A 14,002-nucleotide genomic window follows, 5' to 3' on the forward strand; every position below is an offset into this window, starting at 1 on the left:
CCTGAACCTTCACTCAAACAGCTGAATCAATGTTGCTGTGATTAGTGTCACATGATATCTGACCCTTCAACTGACCATATAATGAACTGAACAGTAGATGTCACTATATTACACCATACAAATACGATATCTAACCCAAAATACTGATATATATTCACAATTTACACACAAAAAAATCTGAATTTATATCATGCCATCTCTGGGACAGCTACACATTGATAATTTAATAGAATAACAAATGAACAATCCAACTACAGTATGTTAGTTAAAACTAAATGCTGACTCATCATGTTTTAACATGAGCAGGTTTTAATCTGCCTCACAGAAAAAAAACCTGGAAAATACTAAATGACTTAAACCTACTTGAATAACCATTATAGAATAATGTATAAATGTGTGGTTACATAGTAACCATTATAGGTTCATTTACCCCAGGGGGGGTCCCTAAATTATTTTTTCCAATGATTATTATTATTTATTTTAATAGCTGTGTGTGTGTGTGTGTGTGTGTGTGTGTGTGTGTGTGTGTGTGTGTGTGTGTGTGTGTGTGTGTGTGTGTGTGTGTGTGTGTGTCAGTTCATCACCATGGTAACCCTTCTATCTCTTCCTCTGTGGTTAAACTGCCTGAAATCAACTGAAAACAGCCCCCCCTTTTTTTATTGTATATTTGATTAATTATTTTAATGTATTTATTATCAATAAAATCAATGTTTTATACGGTTAAGCAAAATAAAGAGAATTTTGTGAATATCATCATCTGTTATAAAACATGGACTGTCTGTCTGTCTGTCTGTCTGTCTGTCTGTCTGTCTGTAACCTGCTAGTCAGGTGTCGGCAACCTTTTTAACATGAAGCCCTATCGTGCCTTACCCCTTATCCATCAACTTTTTTGACATTTTAAACTATTTTGAAAAACATTTTAAAATAATTCAAATAGCCGATCTACAAGCTCACATCGATGTAGATCGGCTAGTTGAACTATTTTAAAATGTTTTTCAAAAGTAAAATATGGCAAAGTATAATACAAGTTTACACGTACACGCACACGCACACGCACACACACACACACAAAAATGTATGAACATTTTAAATGTTTGCCCTAAATACCCAAAACAGGGGTTGACAGTTGTTAAAGAGCGTAGACAGTAGCGTGGAAATAATGATGAACATATGACATACATGTTCATTTACCCCAGGGGGTCACTAAATTATTTTGGGGGTCCCCAGATGATTAGCTTAAAGTGCAACATTTTGAAGGAGGCATGAGCTCGGCCTTGGCCTCCCTAGGTTGGCAGAGGGAAGGTAGTGCCCAGGATTACATAGACAATTGGGGCACTGGGTGTAAAAAATAGGGTTACAAAATCGTGGGATAAAAAATAAAAAGTGCAACATTTTTTTCACTCAACAGTAAACACATCTGCACATTTTTAAAGACTTTTAAGACCTTTTTAATACCAAATTTGCCAAATTGTCAAATATTATATAAGAAAAAGGCACATTTTGTGAATAGCTGATCTACAAGCTCAGTCGCAGTGTGAGGTGTTGAAATAAAACAACCAGGTCTATGAAAACAAGCCAACAGAAAGCAACTCCAGGCAACATTAGCTCTTATACATTTATTCATTCATACGTGTACAAGCTCTCGTAGATCTGCCATTTAAAAATTATATATATATTTGAAAAAACTGTGATCAGTGGAACAGATTTACACACATAAGAAAATACCAAAAGGAAAAAAAAAGGGGGGGGGGGGGGGGGCAGTGTGGAAGAATGCAGGTAGTTTAACCACAGAGGAAGAGTTAGAAGGGTTGCTATGGTGATGAGCTGACTCCACACACACACACACACACACACACACACACACACACACACACACACACACACACACACACACACACACACACACACACACACACACACACACACACACACACACACACACACACACACACACACACACACACACTGCCTGCCTGCAACCTGGGGTCGGCAACCTTTTTAACATGAAGTGCCATGTTTTTATTATCAGTATGCCTTATCAATATAAAGTTTAATTATGAAATCACATCAACATAAAATAACATATTTTGATTGTCCAAATACAGTATATTAACAGCCTACATATATTTCACATCTTTGAATATATTTATTTTTAAAGCAAACATTTTTATCTCAAATCTTTGCTTCTGGGGGTCCCTGGAACAACATATTTTGATATGGGGGTCCGCGGCCAAATACATATTTTGGGGGTCCTTGACATGAAAAAGTGTGAGAACCACTGATTATAAACATATGGTTTTCATAAAAACTGTTAAGATTTAGAAGACATTTCTAAATCAACATTTTGAACCTAAAACACAGAGTGATTAAATACCATCATCAACCAAACCAATAATCATTAAACCAGGATCCTACCTGAACTCCACAACAGGAGGAACAGGATCAGGATTTGAACCATTTCTGTATGCCCACGATTCTGTCCCTCTGGAGTCTGGACTGGATTCACTGGAGGCTGGACTGGACTTCACTGTATCTGAACTGGACTGACTGGAAACTGGACTGGACTGACTGAAAACTGAACTGGACTGACTGGAGACTGACCTGGACTGACTGGAGTCGGAACTGGACTGACCGGAGACTAAACTCCAGTCAGTCCAGTTGAACTTGACTGACTGGAGTCGGAACTGGACTGACTGGAGTCGGAATTGGACTGACTGGAGACTGAACTGGACTGACTGGAGACTGAACTGGACTGACTGGAGTCGGAACTGGACTGACTGAAGACTGACCTGGACTGAACTGGACTGACTGGGGTCTGACCTGGACTGACTGGGGTCTGACCTGGACTGACTGGAGACTGAACTGGACTGACTGGGGTCTGACCTGGATTGACTGGAGACTGAACTGGACTGACTGGAGACTGACCTGGACTGACTGAAGGCTGAACTGGACTGACTGAAGACTGACCTGGACTGACTGGAGTCGGAACTGGACTGACTGATGTCGGAACTGGACTGACTGGAGACTGAACTGGACTGAACTGGAGACTGAACTGGACTGACTGGAGTAGGACCTGGACTGACTGGAGACTGAACTGGACTGACTGAAGACTGACCTGGACTGAACTGGAGACTGAACTGGACTGACTGGAGTAGGACCTGGACTGACTGGAGACTGAACTGGACTGACTGGAGTAGGACCTGGACTGACTGGAGACTGACCTGGACTGCCTGGAGACTGACCTGGACTGACTGGAGTCGGAACTGGACTGACTGAAGACTGACCTGGACTGACTGAAGGCTGACCTGGACTGACTGGAGTCTGAACTGGACTGACTGGAGACTGACCTGGTCTGACTGGAGACTGAACTGGACTGACTGGAGACTGACCTGGACTGACTGGAGTCTGAACTGGACTGACTGAAGACTGACCTGGACTGAACTGGACTGACTGGGGTCTGACCTGGACTGACTGGGGTCTGACCTGGGTGACTGGGGTCTGACCTGGACTGACTGGAGACTGAACTGGACTGACTGGGGTCTGACCTGGACTGACTGGGGTCTGACCTGGACTGACTGGAGACTGAACTGGACTGACTGGAGACTGACCTGGACTGACCGGAGACTGAACTGGACTGACTGGAGACTGAACTGGACTGACTGGAGTCGGAACTGGACTGACTGAAGACTGACCTGGACTGAACTGGACTGACTGGGGTCTGACCTGGACTGACTGGGGTCTGACCTGGACTGACTGGAGACTGAACTGGACTGACTGGGGTCTGACCTGGACTGACTGGAGACTGAACTGGACTGACTGGAGACTGACCTGGACTGACTGAAGGCTGAACTGGACTGACTGAAGACTGACCTGGACTGACTGGAGTCGGAACTGGACTGACTGATGTCGGAACTGGACTGACTGGAGACTGAACTGGACTGAACTGGAGACTGAACTGGACTGACTGGAGTAGGACCTGGACTGACTGGAGACTGAACTGGACTGACTGAAGACTGACCTGGACTGAACTGGAGACTGAACTGGACTGACTGGAGTAGGACCTGGACTGACTGGAGACTGAACTGGACTGACTGGAGTAGGACCTGGACTGACTGGAGACTGACCTGGACTGCCTGGAGACTGACCTGGACTGACTGGAGTCGGAACTGGACTGACTGAAGACTGACCTGGACTGACTGAAGGCTGACCTGGACTGACTGGAGTCTGAACTGGACTGACTGGAGACTGACCTGGTCTGACTGGAGACTGAACTGGACTGACTGGAGACTGACCTGGACTGACTGGAGTCTGAACTGGACTGACTGAAGACTGACCTGGACTGAACTGGACTGACTGGGGTCTGACCTGGACTGACTGGGGTCTGACCTGGACTGACTGGGGTCTGACCTGGACTGACTGGAGACTGAACTGGACTGACTGGGGTCTGACCTGGACTGACTGGGGTCTGACCTGGACTGACTGGAGACTGAACTGGACTGACTGGAGACTGACCTGGACTGACTGAAGGCTGAACTGGACTGAATGAAGACTGACCTGGACTGACTGGAGTCGGAACTGGACTGACTGGAGTCGGAATTGGACTGACTGATGTCGGAACTGGACTGACTGGAGACTGAACTGGACTGACTGGGGTCTGACCTGGACTGCCTGGAGACTGACCTGGACTGACTGGAGTCGGAACTGGACTGACTGATGTCGGAACTGGACTGACTGAAGACTGACCTGGACTGAACTGGAGACTGAACTGGACTGACTGGAGTAGGACCTGGACTGACTGGAGACTGAACTGGACTGACTGGAGTAGGACCTGGACTGACTGGAGACTGACCTGGACTGCCTGGAGACTGACCTGGACTGACTGGAGTCGGAACTGGACTGACTGAAGACTGACCTGGACTGACTGAAGGCTGACCTGGACTGACTGGAGTCTGAACTGGACTGACTGGAGACTGACCTGGTCTGACTGGAGACTGAACTGGACTGACTGGAGACTGACCTGGACTGACTGGAGTCTGAACTGGACTGACTGGAGTCGGAACTGGACTGACTGGAGACTGACCCGGACTGAACTGGACTGACTGACTGAAGACTGACCTGGTCTGACTGGAGACTGAACTGGACTGACTGGAGTCGGAACTGGACTTACTGGAGACTGAACTGGACTGACTGGAGTCTGAACTGGACTGACTGGAGACTGAACTGGGCTGACTGAAGACTGACCTGGACTGACTGGAGTCTGAACTGGACAGACTGGAGTCGGAACTGGACTGACTGAAGACTGACCTGGACTGACTGGAGTCTGAACTGGACTGACTGGAGTCGGAACTGGACTGACTGGAGACTGACCCGGACTGAACTGGACTGACTGACTGAAGACTGACCAGGTCTGACTGGAGACTGAACTGGACTGACTGGAGTCGGAACTGGACTTACTGGAGGCTGAACTGGACTGACTGGAGACTGACCTGGACTGACTGAAGGCTGACTTGGACTGACTGGAGTCTGAACTGGACTGACTGGAGACTGAACTGGACTGACTGGAGTCTGAACTGGGCTGACTGAAGACTGACCTGGACTGACTGGAGTCTGAACTGGACTGACTGGAGTCGGAACTGGACTGACTGAAGACTGACCTGGACTGACTGGAGACTGACCTGGACTGACTGAAGACTGAACTGGACTGACTGGAGTCGGACCTGGACTGACTGGAGACTGACCTGGACTGACTGAAGGCTGACCTGGACTGACTGGAGTCGGAACTGGACTGACTGGAGTCGGAAGTGGACTGACTGGAGACTGACCTGGACTGACTGGAGTCGGAACTGGACTGACTGGAGACTGAACTGGACTGACTGGAGTCGGACCTGGACTGACTGGAGACTGACCTAGACTGACTGAAGGCTGACCTGGACTGACTGGAGTCTGACCTGGACTGACTGGAGTCGGAACTGGACTGACTGGAGTCGGAACTGGACTGACTGAAGACTGAACTGGACTGACTGGAGTCTGAACTGAACTGACACTCAAGAAGAAGTGCTGTCTTTGACGTCTGTGTTTTTGACACGTCAAGGCTCCTCTACATGCTTATCTCTTCATCAGGTTTTGTGTGTGTATGTGTGTGTGTGTATGTGTGTGTGTGTGTGTGTGTGTGTGTGTGTGTGTGTGTGTGTGTGTGTGTGTGTGTGTGTGTGTGTGTGTGTGTGTGTGTGTGTGTGTGTGTGTGTGTGGTCACATTTAAAGTTTTCATACACATTCTGACAGGAAGCTGTTAGTAATATCTTCAATCTGATATGGAAATTGCAACACGACTTACGGTAAACACCACGTCAAAACATCATTTTTAAAATGTCTATCTCTACATGTTTATCTGTTCATCGGTGTGTGTGTGTGTGTGTGTGTGTGTGTGTGTGTGTGTTGTGTGTGTGTGTGTGTGTGTGTGTGTGTGTGTGTGTGTGTGTGTGTGTGTGTGTGTGTGTGTGTGTGTGTGTGTGTGTGTGTGTGTGTGTGTGTGTGTGTGTGTGTGTGTGTGTGTGTGTGTGTGTGTGTGTGTGTGTGTGTGTGTGTGTGTGCGTGCGTGTCCGTGTGTTTGTGTGTCAGATCATCACCATAGCAACCCTTTTAGCTCTACCTCTGTGGTTAAACTGCCTGCAATGTGTGTGGAAAAGAGTAAAAGTACTCAATGTGCTGATTGTCCCATTTGAAAACAAAGTGACATGTTGTGAGCTTGTAGATCTGCTATTTTCAAATAGTCAAAGTATATAGGGATAAAGTGGTTAATGCATATGTTTTGTAATACTAATCAAAATCTACAAAGTAACTAGAAACTAACGTTTTCAAATAATTTTAGTGGAGTAAAAGTATAATATTTGCCTCTGAGATGTAGTGGAGTAGAAGTAAATGTACTGAAAATTGGAAATACTCCAGTACAGTAAAAAATACCTTAAAATTGTACTTAAGTACAGTACTTGAGTAAATGTACTTAGTTACTTTACACCACTGGCTGAACTGTCACACACATAGACTGTAAAAAAGAATGGACAAAGCCACTCCCCTGCTTTCTACAGAACGAAAATGAAGCCGATAGTTCAGGAACATGCATTCCTCCATCGTTAATATATACAGTTGGCCACGTCCGGAACTCAAACGCTATTGGTTGAGACCAGACACGTGACCAGCGAACCGGAAAACACCCCCAAAAATGCTATTGGTTGGGTAGCTTGTCAATCAAGAGCGGGGGCGGGGAATGAATGCTATTGGTTGTGTAGGTTGTCAATCAAATCATCCCGCCTCTCCTGGAGCATAGCCTACTTTATCGTCAATTTTAGAATAAATTGGACCATAATTTAGCAAAACGCATATCATGATGATTGAAAGGAGACTTTAAACTAGCGACTGGAAGCATATAGAATTTATGACAATTTTTATTACGGTAAGAAAATCTAGTCTAAAGTTTGTCAAAAACCCATTCACTTGCGCTAAAATAAATTCTCTCTGACACTTCAGGTCGGCGCAGGGTAAAACAGCGCCACTCTGGCCATTCATAAGCTTCCGTGTTGGCCTCATCGTAAATATCCAAGCCTTGCCCCTTGGTCACACATAAGTTAATATTATTTCCTGAAACCATCCAGTTGTTTTTAGGGCCTACTATTAGCTGACATACCTACACCTACCACTAGATGGCAGTCAAAGCTCTCTCATCAACGTCTTCTTTCATCTCAGTATTTTCTCTCCTAAGCTGCACATTATCATAGTTACACTTTACGATTCGTGTTTTTACCTATAACTGCACCGATCTGTGTTAAACTGAGGAAAAACCTCTGCCCTGTATTTCACATCTGCCTTTTATAGCGCCACCAGGAGGCCGACTTATGTAGCCTAAAACATTTTGTTTTATATTACTCCTTCAGATTTTATCCACATTTCACTCAAATCGGTACATGTGATCTCTATAGTCATGTGATCAAGACGGATCTGTTAGATTTGTCATATTCCATCCTGATTGGCTAAGACTAACATATAAAGTTTGCGCGGGAGTGGCCGCGTTTTGAACAAAATGAAGCAAATCATGAACACAGCATCCGATTGCGGTGAAACTTTGCAGCACATGGAACACCACACTTTTAACATTGCCCTAATATAGCGCCACCAGGAGGCCGATTATTGCTAAACAATTGTTTTTTAATATTACTCCAAACTTTTGTCCAAACATCACACAAATCGGTACACAGTTTCTCTATAGTCAGTTTTCTCAGTCTGATTCATCATATTCCATCAACATCGCTGCCTGGCCCACAATAACCTACCTGACCTGGCGGAGACCTGTGCTCCAATAAGGAGCACTTTTTATAGATGTTTTTGAAAACGTTAGTTACTAGTTAGTTACTTTGTAGATGTTGATTATTATTATAAATATGCATTAACCACTTTATTCCTGTATACTTTGGCTATTTGTAAATAGCCGATCTACAAGCTCACAACGCGTCGCAAAGCGACGCGTTGTGAGCTTGTAAATCTGCTATTTTCAAAAGATTTGTGTATTGAAGTGGAAAAAATGGGACATTCAGCACGTTGAGTAGGCCTACTTATACTTTTGGTAATTAAATACATTTTGATGCCAATACGTGTGTAGCTACTTTTACTCAAGTACCTTTGAGTAATGTATCCACCACTGAGTTCAGCTTTGGTTTAAACACTGTTTCCCATGTTGTCATCAACACTATGATACAAAACACTAAATGCACAAAAGACATGAAACATTACATGGCCCTCCCCCTGTGGTCTCCTGATGTTTTTTTCAGGCCAATTCTTCTACACAAACTTCTCTTCTGGGGTCCCTGGCATGAAACCCTTTCAGGCTGGGGGGGGGGGGGGGGGGGGGGGGGGGGGGCTTGAACAGCTGGGTAGTTCATGCAGATGGGAGGCGGGGGGGGGGGGGGGTCATGTTATCAGTTCAGAAGCAGCAGTGCGTTGCAGACTGTTGTCTGCGCGCTGATTGGCTGGAGTCAGTGTGACGCAGTCTGCATCAGTGTTGCCAGATCTTGCGAGAGAAACAAGAAACAAGCGGCCAGGTCTATGAAAACAAGCCAAAAACAAGCAGCTCTAGCTGATATAATAGCTGATCTAAAGTACTAAAGATCTACTACTTTTAGATCAGCTATTTTCTAAAAAAAAAACTTGCATTTTTTTGGAATGTTTTAAGAAAATAATGTTAAAACTAATCTGGGGGTCCCTGGGTACAGAATATGTTCAGATGGGGGTCTGTGAACAAATACGTGTTACATTTTGGGGGTCCTTCAAATGAACATGTTAGAGAACCACTGTTTTAAACAACATTATGAAACAAACCCAAACAAACAACTACACTTTAGAAACAATTAAAGTCCAAAAGTCTATATTTGTCTGTCATTAAATGTTTCGATGAACCTTGGAACCAATGGAACCTTTCTTGGGTTTAAAATCCTCTTAACAGATCTTGTATTGAACTGTACTTCCATTTCAGCCCTATATATACATTTCAGCCATTTGAAAATAGCCGATCTACAAGTTCACAATGCGCCGCGTTGCGACACATTGTGAACTTGCAGATCTGCTATTTTCAAAATATTTCTATACAATTTATAGTTTATACATTTGAAAACTTGTGAAATGGGACATTCTGCATAATGAGTACTCTCTACTTTTTGTAGCCTACTTTAAGTACATTTTATTACCATTACAGTATTTTGATACCAATACTTTTGTACTTTTACTCAAGTATTTTTTTTTTATTCGGGACTTTTACTTGTAACAGAGTGTTTGTATTTCTACATTGCAGTATTGATACATTTTTTACTAAAGTAAAAAATGAGAATACTTTTTCCACCACCAACTGCTTATAATAAGCAGACATGGCAACACTAGTCTGCAATCTGCTGCCTGCAGGACCGACCTGGGAGGAGAGAGAGAGAGAGAGAGAGAGAGAGAGAGGAGGAGAAAAGGAGGAGAGAGAGAAGAAGAGGAGGACAGACAGCCTCTGGACGGAGGATAAACAGACCGTTAGGTGAAAGTGACCGTTATTTCTATATCTATATGTTATAATGTAGTTATTAGCCATGTGTGTGTGCGGAGAGGAAGGAGAAGTGAAAGCAACGGCCGATGAGAATAACTGGTGACCCGCTTCATCTCAACGCTGTTGGAGAGACTTAGTCCCTGCTGGACCCCCTGGACGCCCCCTGGACCCCCTGTTAGAGGGAGAGGTGTCACCCCCGGACCCCCCCCGGACCCCCTGGAAGAGGTCACACCGGTGATCAGAGGTCATCTGGACAGCAGCTGGCAGGATGATGCCAGCTGGGGGCAACGACCCTCACAACATGTTGAGTTACCAGGTAAAAAAAAACTGATCTGACAACTCAGTGTGTTGTCATTTATTCATTCAGCTACAGATCTCATCTCAGCATTATGTTATATATATATATATATATATATATATATATATATATATATATATATATATATATATATATATATATATATATATATATATATATATATATATATATATATATATATATATATATATATAATATATATAGGCTATGTTTTTTATTTATTGCTCAGATCTGAAGTCATTTAAGTTATATTGTTAATTGAATGGATCTCTAGGCTATTTAATTTGTCTAGTTGTTTGGGGTTATTTATTTATCTATTTATGTTTCTATTGATGAACAGAACCGCCCGTGGGGCCAGGCAGCCAGGACGGGTAGCATATCTAATCTATAACCAATAACTGTGTTCCATTCATTCCCCTCCACGCTGTTCTCATGCATGATGATAAATCAATGGATGGGTTTAGTGTGAAAACACATCCATGTGTTAGAGAAGAGCCTCATCACATGGATGTCCTGTTGTCCTCCAATGAGATCACTTCCATATGGATACACATTATGGTGCAGTGGATCATAAGGGTTATTATAGATCTAGTGGATCATAAGGGTTATTATAGATCTAGTGGATCATATGGGTTATTTTAGATCTAATGTGGATCATGGGTTGGTGTACTGTAGCTACAGCTGGATTCAGTTCTGTGAGGCAGAGTATTGTTGTTGTTGATATTGTTATTTCTACTGGGCTGGAGCACAGTGCACTGATATATATATTATTATGGATCATACATGTGTTATTATGCATGTGTTATTATACATGTGTTATTATACATGTGTTATTATGCATGTGTTAGTAACTGCACATGTAACTGCATCGAAAAATCGTTTTGAATTTTCAACGATCTACTATATCGATATGCAAACAGCTAAATATCGTATAGTTTGACTTTGTATCGTATCGAATCATTTTGCAATGCAAATAATCGTGTCGAATTGTTTTGCAATGCAAATAATCAATTATATCAATACTAAGTACTTTTAAGAAGAAAACAAGAGAAAGAGGGGTTTATATCCAGTATCCAGGTATTTATTTTTCTCACAGAATTTTTGGGCAAATAAATAGTTACTATATCGATTTTAAATCATTGAATGGAATCGTATGGTTCTAAATGAACCTGTCCTGTATCGTTCATGTATATCGTATCGACTACATCACTGAATGGAAGCGTATCGTATGGTTATAAATGAACCTGTATCGTTCATGTATCGTATCGACTACCAAGTATCGTGATACGTGTCGAATCGTGTTATTATGGATCATGTGTTATTATGCATGGATCATGCATGTGTTCCTCCAACCTGGTCTTAAAGCAGAGGCTATAAAACATACATGTGACTTTATGGATATCATTTAAAAATGCATCTCCACACCATGCTGTTCACATCACATCTATAGGAGCCTATAGACGGATTTCATCACAGAGCAGAATGCGCAATCTGCGCATGCCCGGGTGAAAGGCGCGTTCGAAAACACAGCCCTGAGCGGCAGTGAGCGCACTGGCCAATACAAACTAATAGGCGAGTGTGCTCCGGTGCGTAATTTCCAAACGCACCCATAGGCTTCCCCCTCCTCTGCGCGGTCATATTCCTCTCATGTTTACTAACAGGAAACCCGTCTATATGCTGTGTGCTGCCTGCATCGGGGCTTGTTTATTTTTAGCTGAAACGCGGTTTACAAGGAAGTAGGCTATTTAAATCAATATCATATTGTGGATAACATAGGAATATGAGTCATTCAAACGTTCTACTTGTTGTTGAAAAGGCAAAGTGTTTTTGTTCAACCTTTTTTTTTTAATCAATTAGCCTCAGATGACCTTGACACCATCCTTGTCTCTTTGAATCGTTCAGTTTGATTGACATCGTTAAGGTTATTATAGATGAACCGTTACAGAGCCAGACAGAGAGAGGAAAGAGACAATATGAGAATGAATGAATCAGTGGTGTGCACAGACATTTTGAGGGGCAGGTGCTCGAGTAAATTATACTTTGTTTTGTTTACTTGGTCTGCTCTTTTTTCCCCTCTACACCTATACCTCTTTGCCAAAAAATAGCCGATCTACAAGCTCACAACGCCTCGCAGCGCGAGGCGTTTTGGGCTTGTAGATCTGCTATTTTTGGCTAAAGTTCTCCTCAGAAAAGGGATGCTAGGGTTCAAGTGGTTACGGTAAAAAAAAAAGTATCACACAAAGATTTTGCGGACCCCCTGTAGTAACTCTGAGGACCCCCTAGGGGTCCCGGACCCCCTGTTGAAGACCCCTGCTGTGAACTGGAATTTTTTTTTTTCTTTTTTTCAAAAGGGCACTTCTGGTCAAGAGGGCAAAGGGCAGGTGCTCTAGCGCCACCTAGAGTCTATATGTGCACGTCCCTGGAATGAATGAATGAATGAATGAATGAATGAATGAATGAATGAATGAATGAATGAATGAATGGATGATCCCAACAAGCCTTGAGCCTCAACGTGACTCAATACAGACATTTATGATGCATTTATGGAATACATAACAACATCAAGCGCACGTGCGTTATGCACAGTATAAACATTGACATGATATCATCATATCACAGGAGGAGAATCTCAGGGGATTGAATTAATTCAATTATAGGGCTGCAACTATAGGCTATTTATGATTTTATTAGAGATTATTCTATTGATTACTGTTTGGAACCGACTAATCGAGAAGCGTGTTTTTTTAATGTAAAGCCTATTTTTATATATATACAAATTGAGCCCTGAGCTTGGGGTATGAGCTTGTAGATCGGCTATTTTCATGTTTTAAAAAGAAATCGCCAATAATGACACAGCCCAGATAGGGATATAGGATATTAATCGGTTGTTTTATACAATTATTGATTATCGATCATGTTGTATTGTTGATTAATTACGTCTATTGTTCGATCAACCGTTGCTCTCAATGTGATCATGGCTGAAGGAAGGCAGGAGGGACCCCCATCTGAAAAGGTTTTGTGCCAGGGACCCCCAGCAGAGAAGATAAACCATATAAGATAAAAAAAATAAAAATAATGAATAATAATGCATTCATTTATAACTCACTTTACATTCTTGCGAATCTCAAAGTGCTACAGGTTAAAAGCATGGCATAAAAACAACATATAGGCACAAATCAGTTACAGGGGACCCAGCTTGGCGAAACTAAAATGGGTCAAAACAACATTTTCGATATTAAAAAAAATAACTTTCAGAAATAGCAGATATACAAGCTTGCAGCGTGACGCGAAGTGACACGCTGTGAGCTTGTAGATCTGCTTGTTGCACTTATGGGCTTCAGGCAGTAGGTGTCCTACCTCAATGGTTCACAGCCTTGTTAGTCTCATGTACACCAGCGTTCCCACGGTCATGACATTCCTGGAAATATTTAGAAATTAGAATGAATGAATGTTTTTGAAAATGTTTATACATTATTTAGTCTAAACATTAGATGAAAGCTGTAATGGTAGAATGCATGCTGCGCTGCACGAGCTGCGTGAGTACGGCCCAGGGCCGTGCTTAGGGACCAGGAGGCCCTAGGCAAACCCCAGTATGAGGCCCCTGTGTCAGGACC

The 14,002-nt window shown here is 43.0% G+C and overlaps 1 protein-coding gene across 1 annotated transcript in view; it reads left to right on the plus strand.

The window, feature by feature from the left end:
• Positions 1–10,139: 10,139 nt before the first annotated feature.
• The window catches only part of slc4a8 (solute carrier family 4 member 8), a gene marked incomplete at its 3' end in the record, with an annotated part of 115,646 nt that continues 111,783 nt past the window's right edge, over positions 10,140–14,002 (plus strand). The window contains exon 1 of the mRNA XM_084061933.1: positions 10,140–10,385. Within this exon, the coding sequence (XP_083918059.1) occupies positions 10,338–10,385 (48 nt within the window). The 5' untranslated portion in view covers positions 10,140–10,337. The remainder of the gene's footprint in view (positions 10,386–14,002) is intronic.

This window comes from Gymnoscopelus microlampas (genome assembly GCF_963454915.1).
Source record: "Gymnoscopelus microlampas genome assembly, chromosome: 7".
Lineage (NCBI taxonomy): Eukaryota > Metazoa > Chordata > Actinopteri > Myctophiformes > Myctophidae > Gymnoscopelus > Gymnoscopelus microlampas.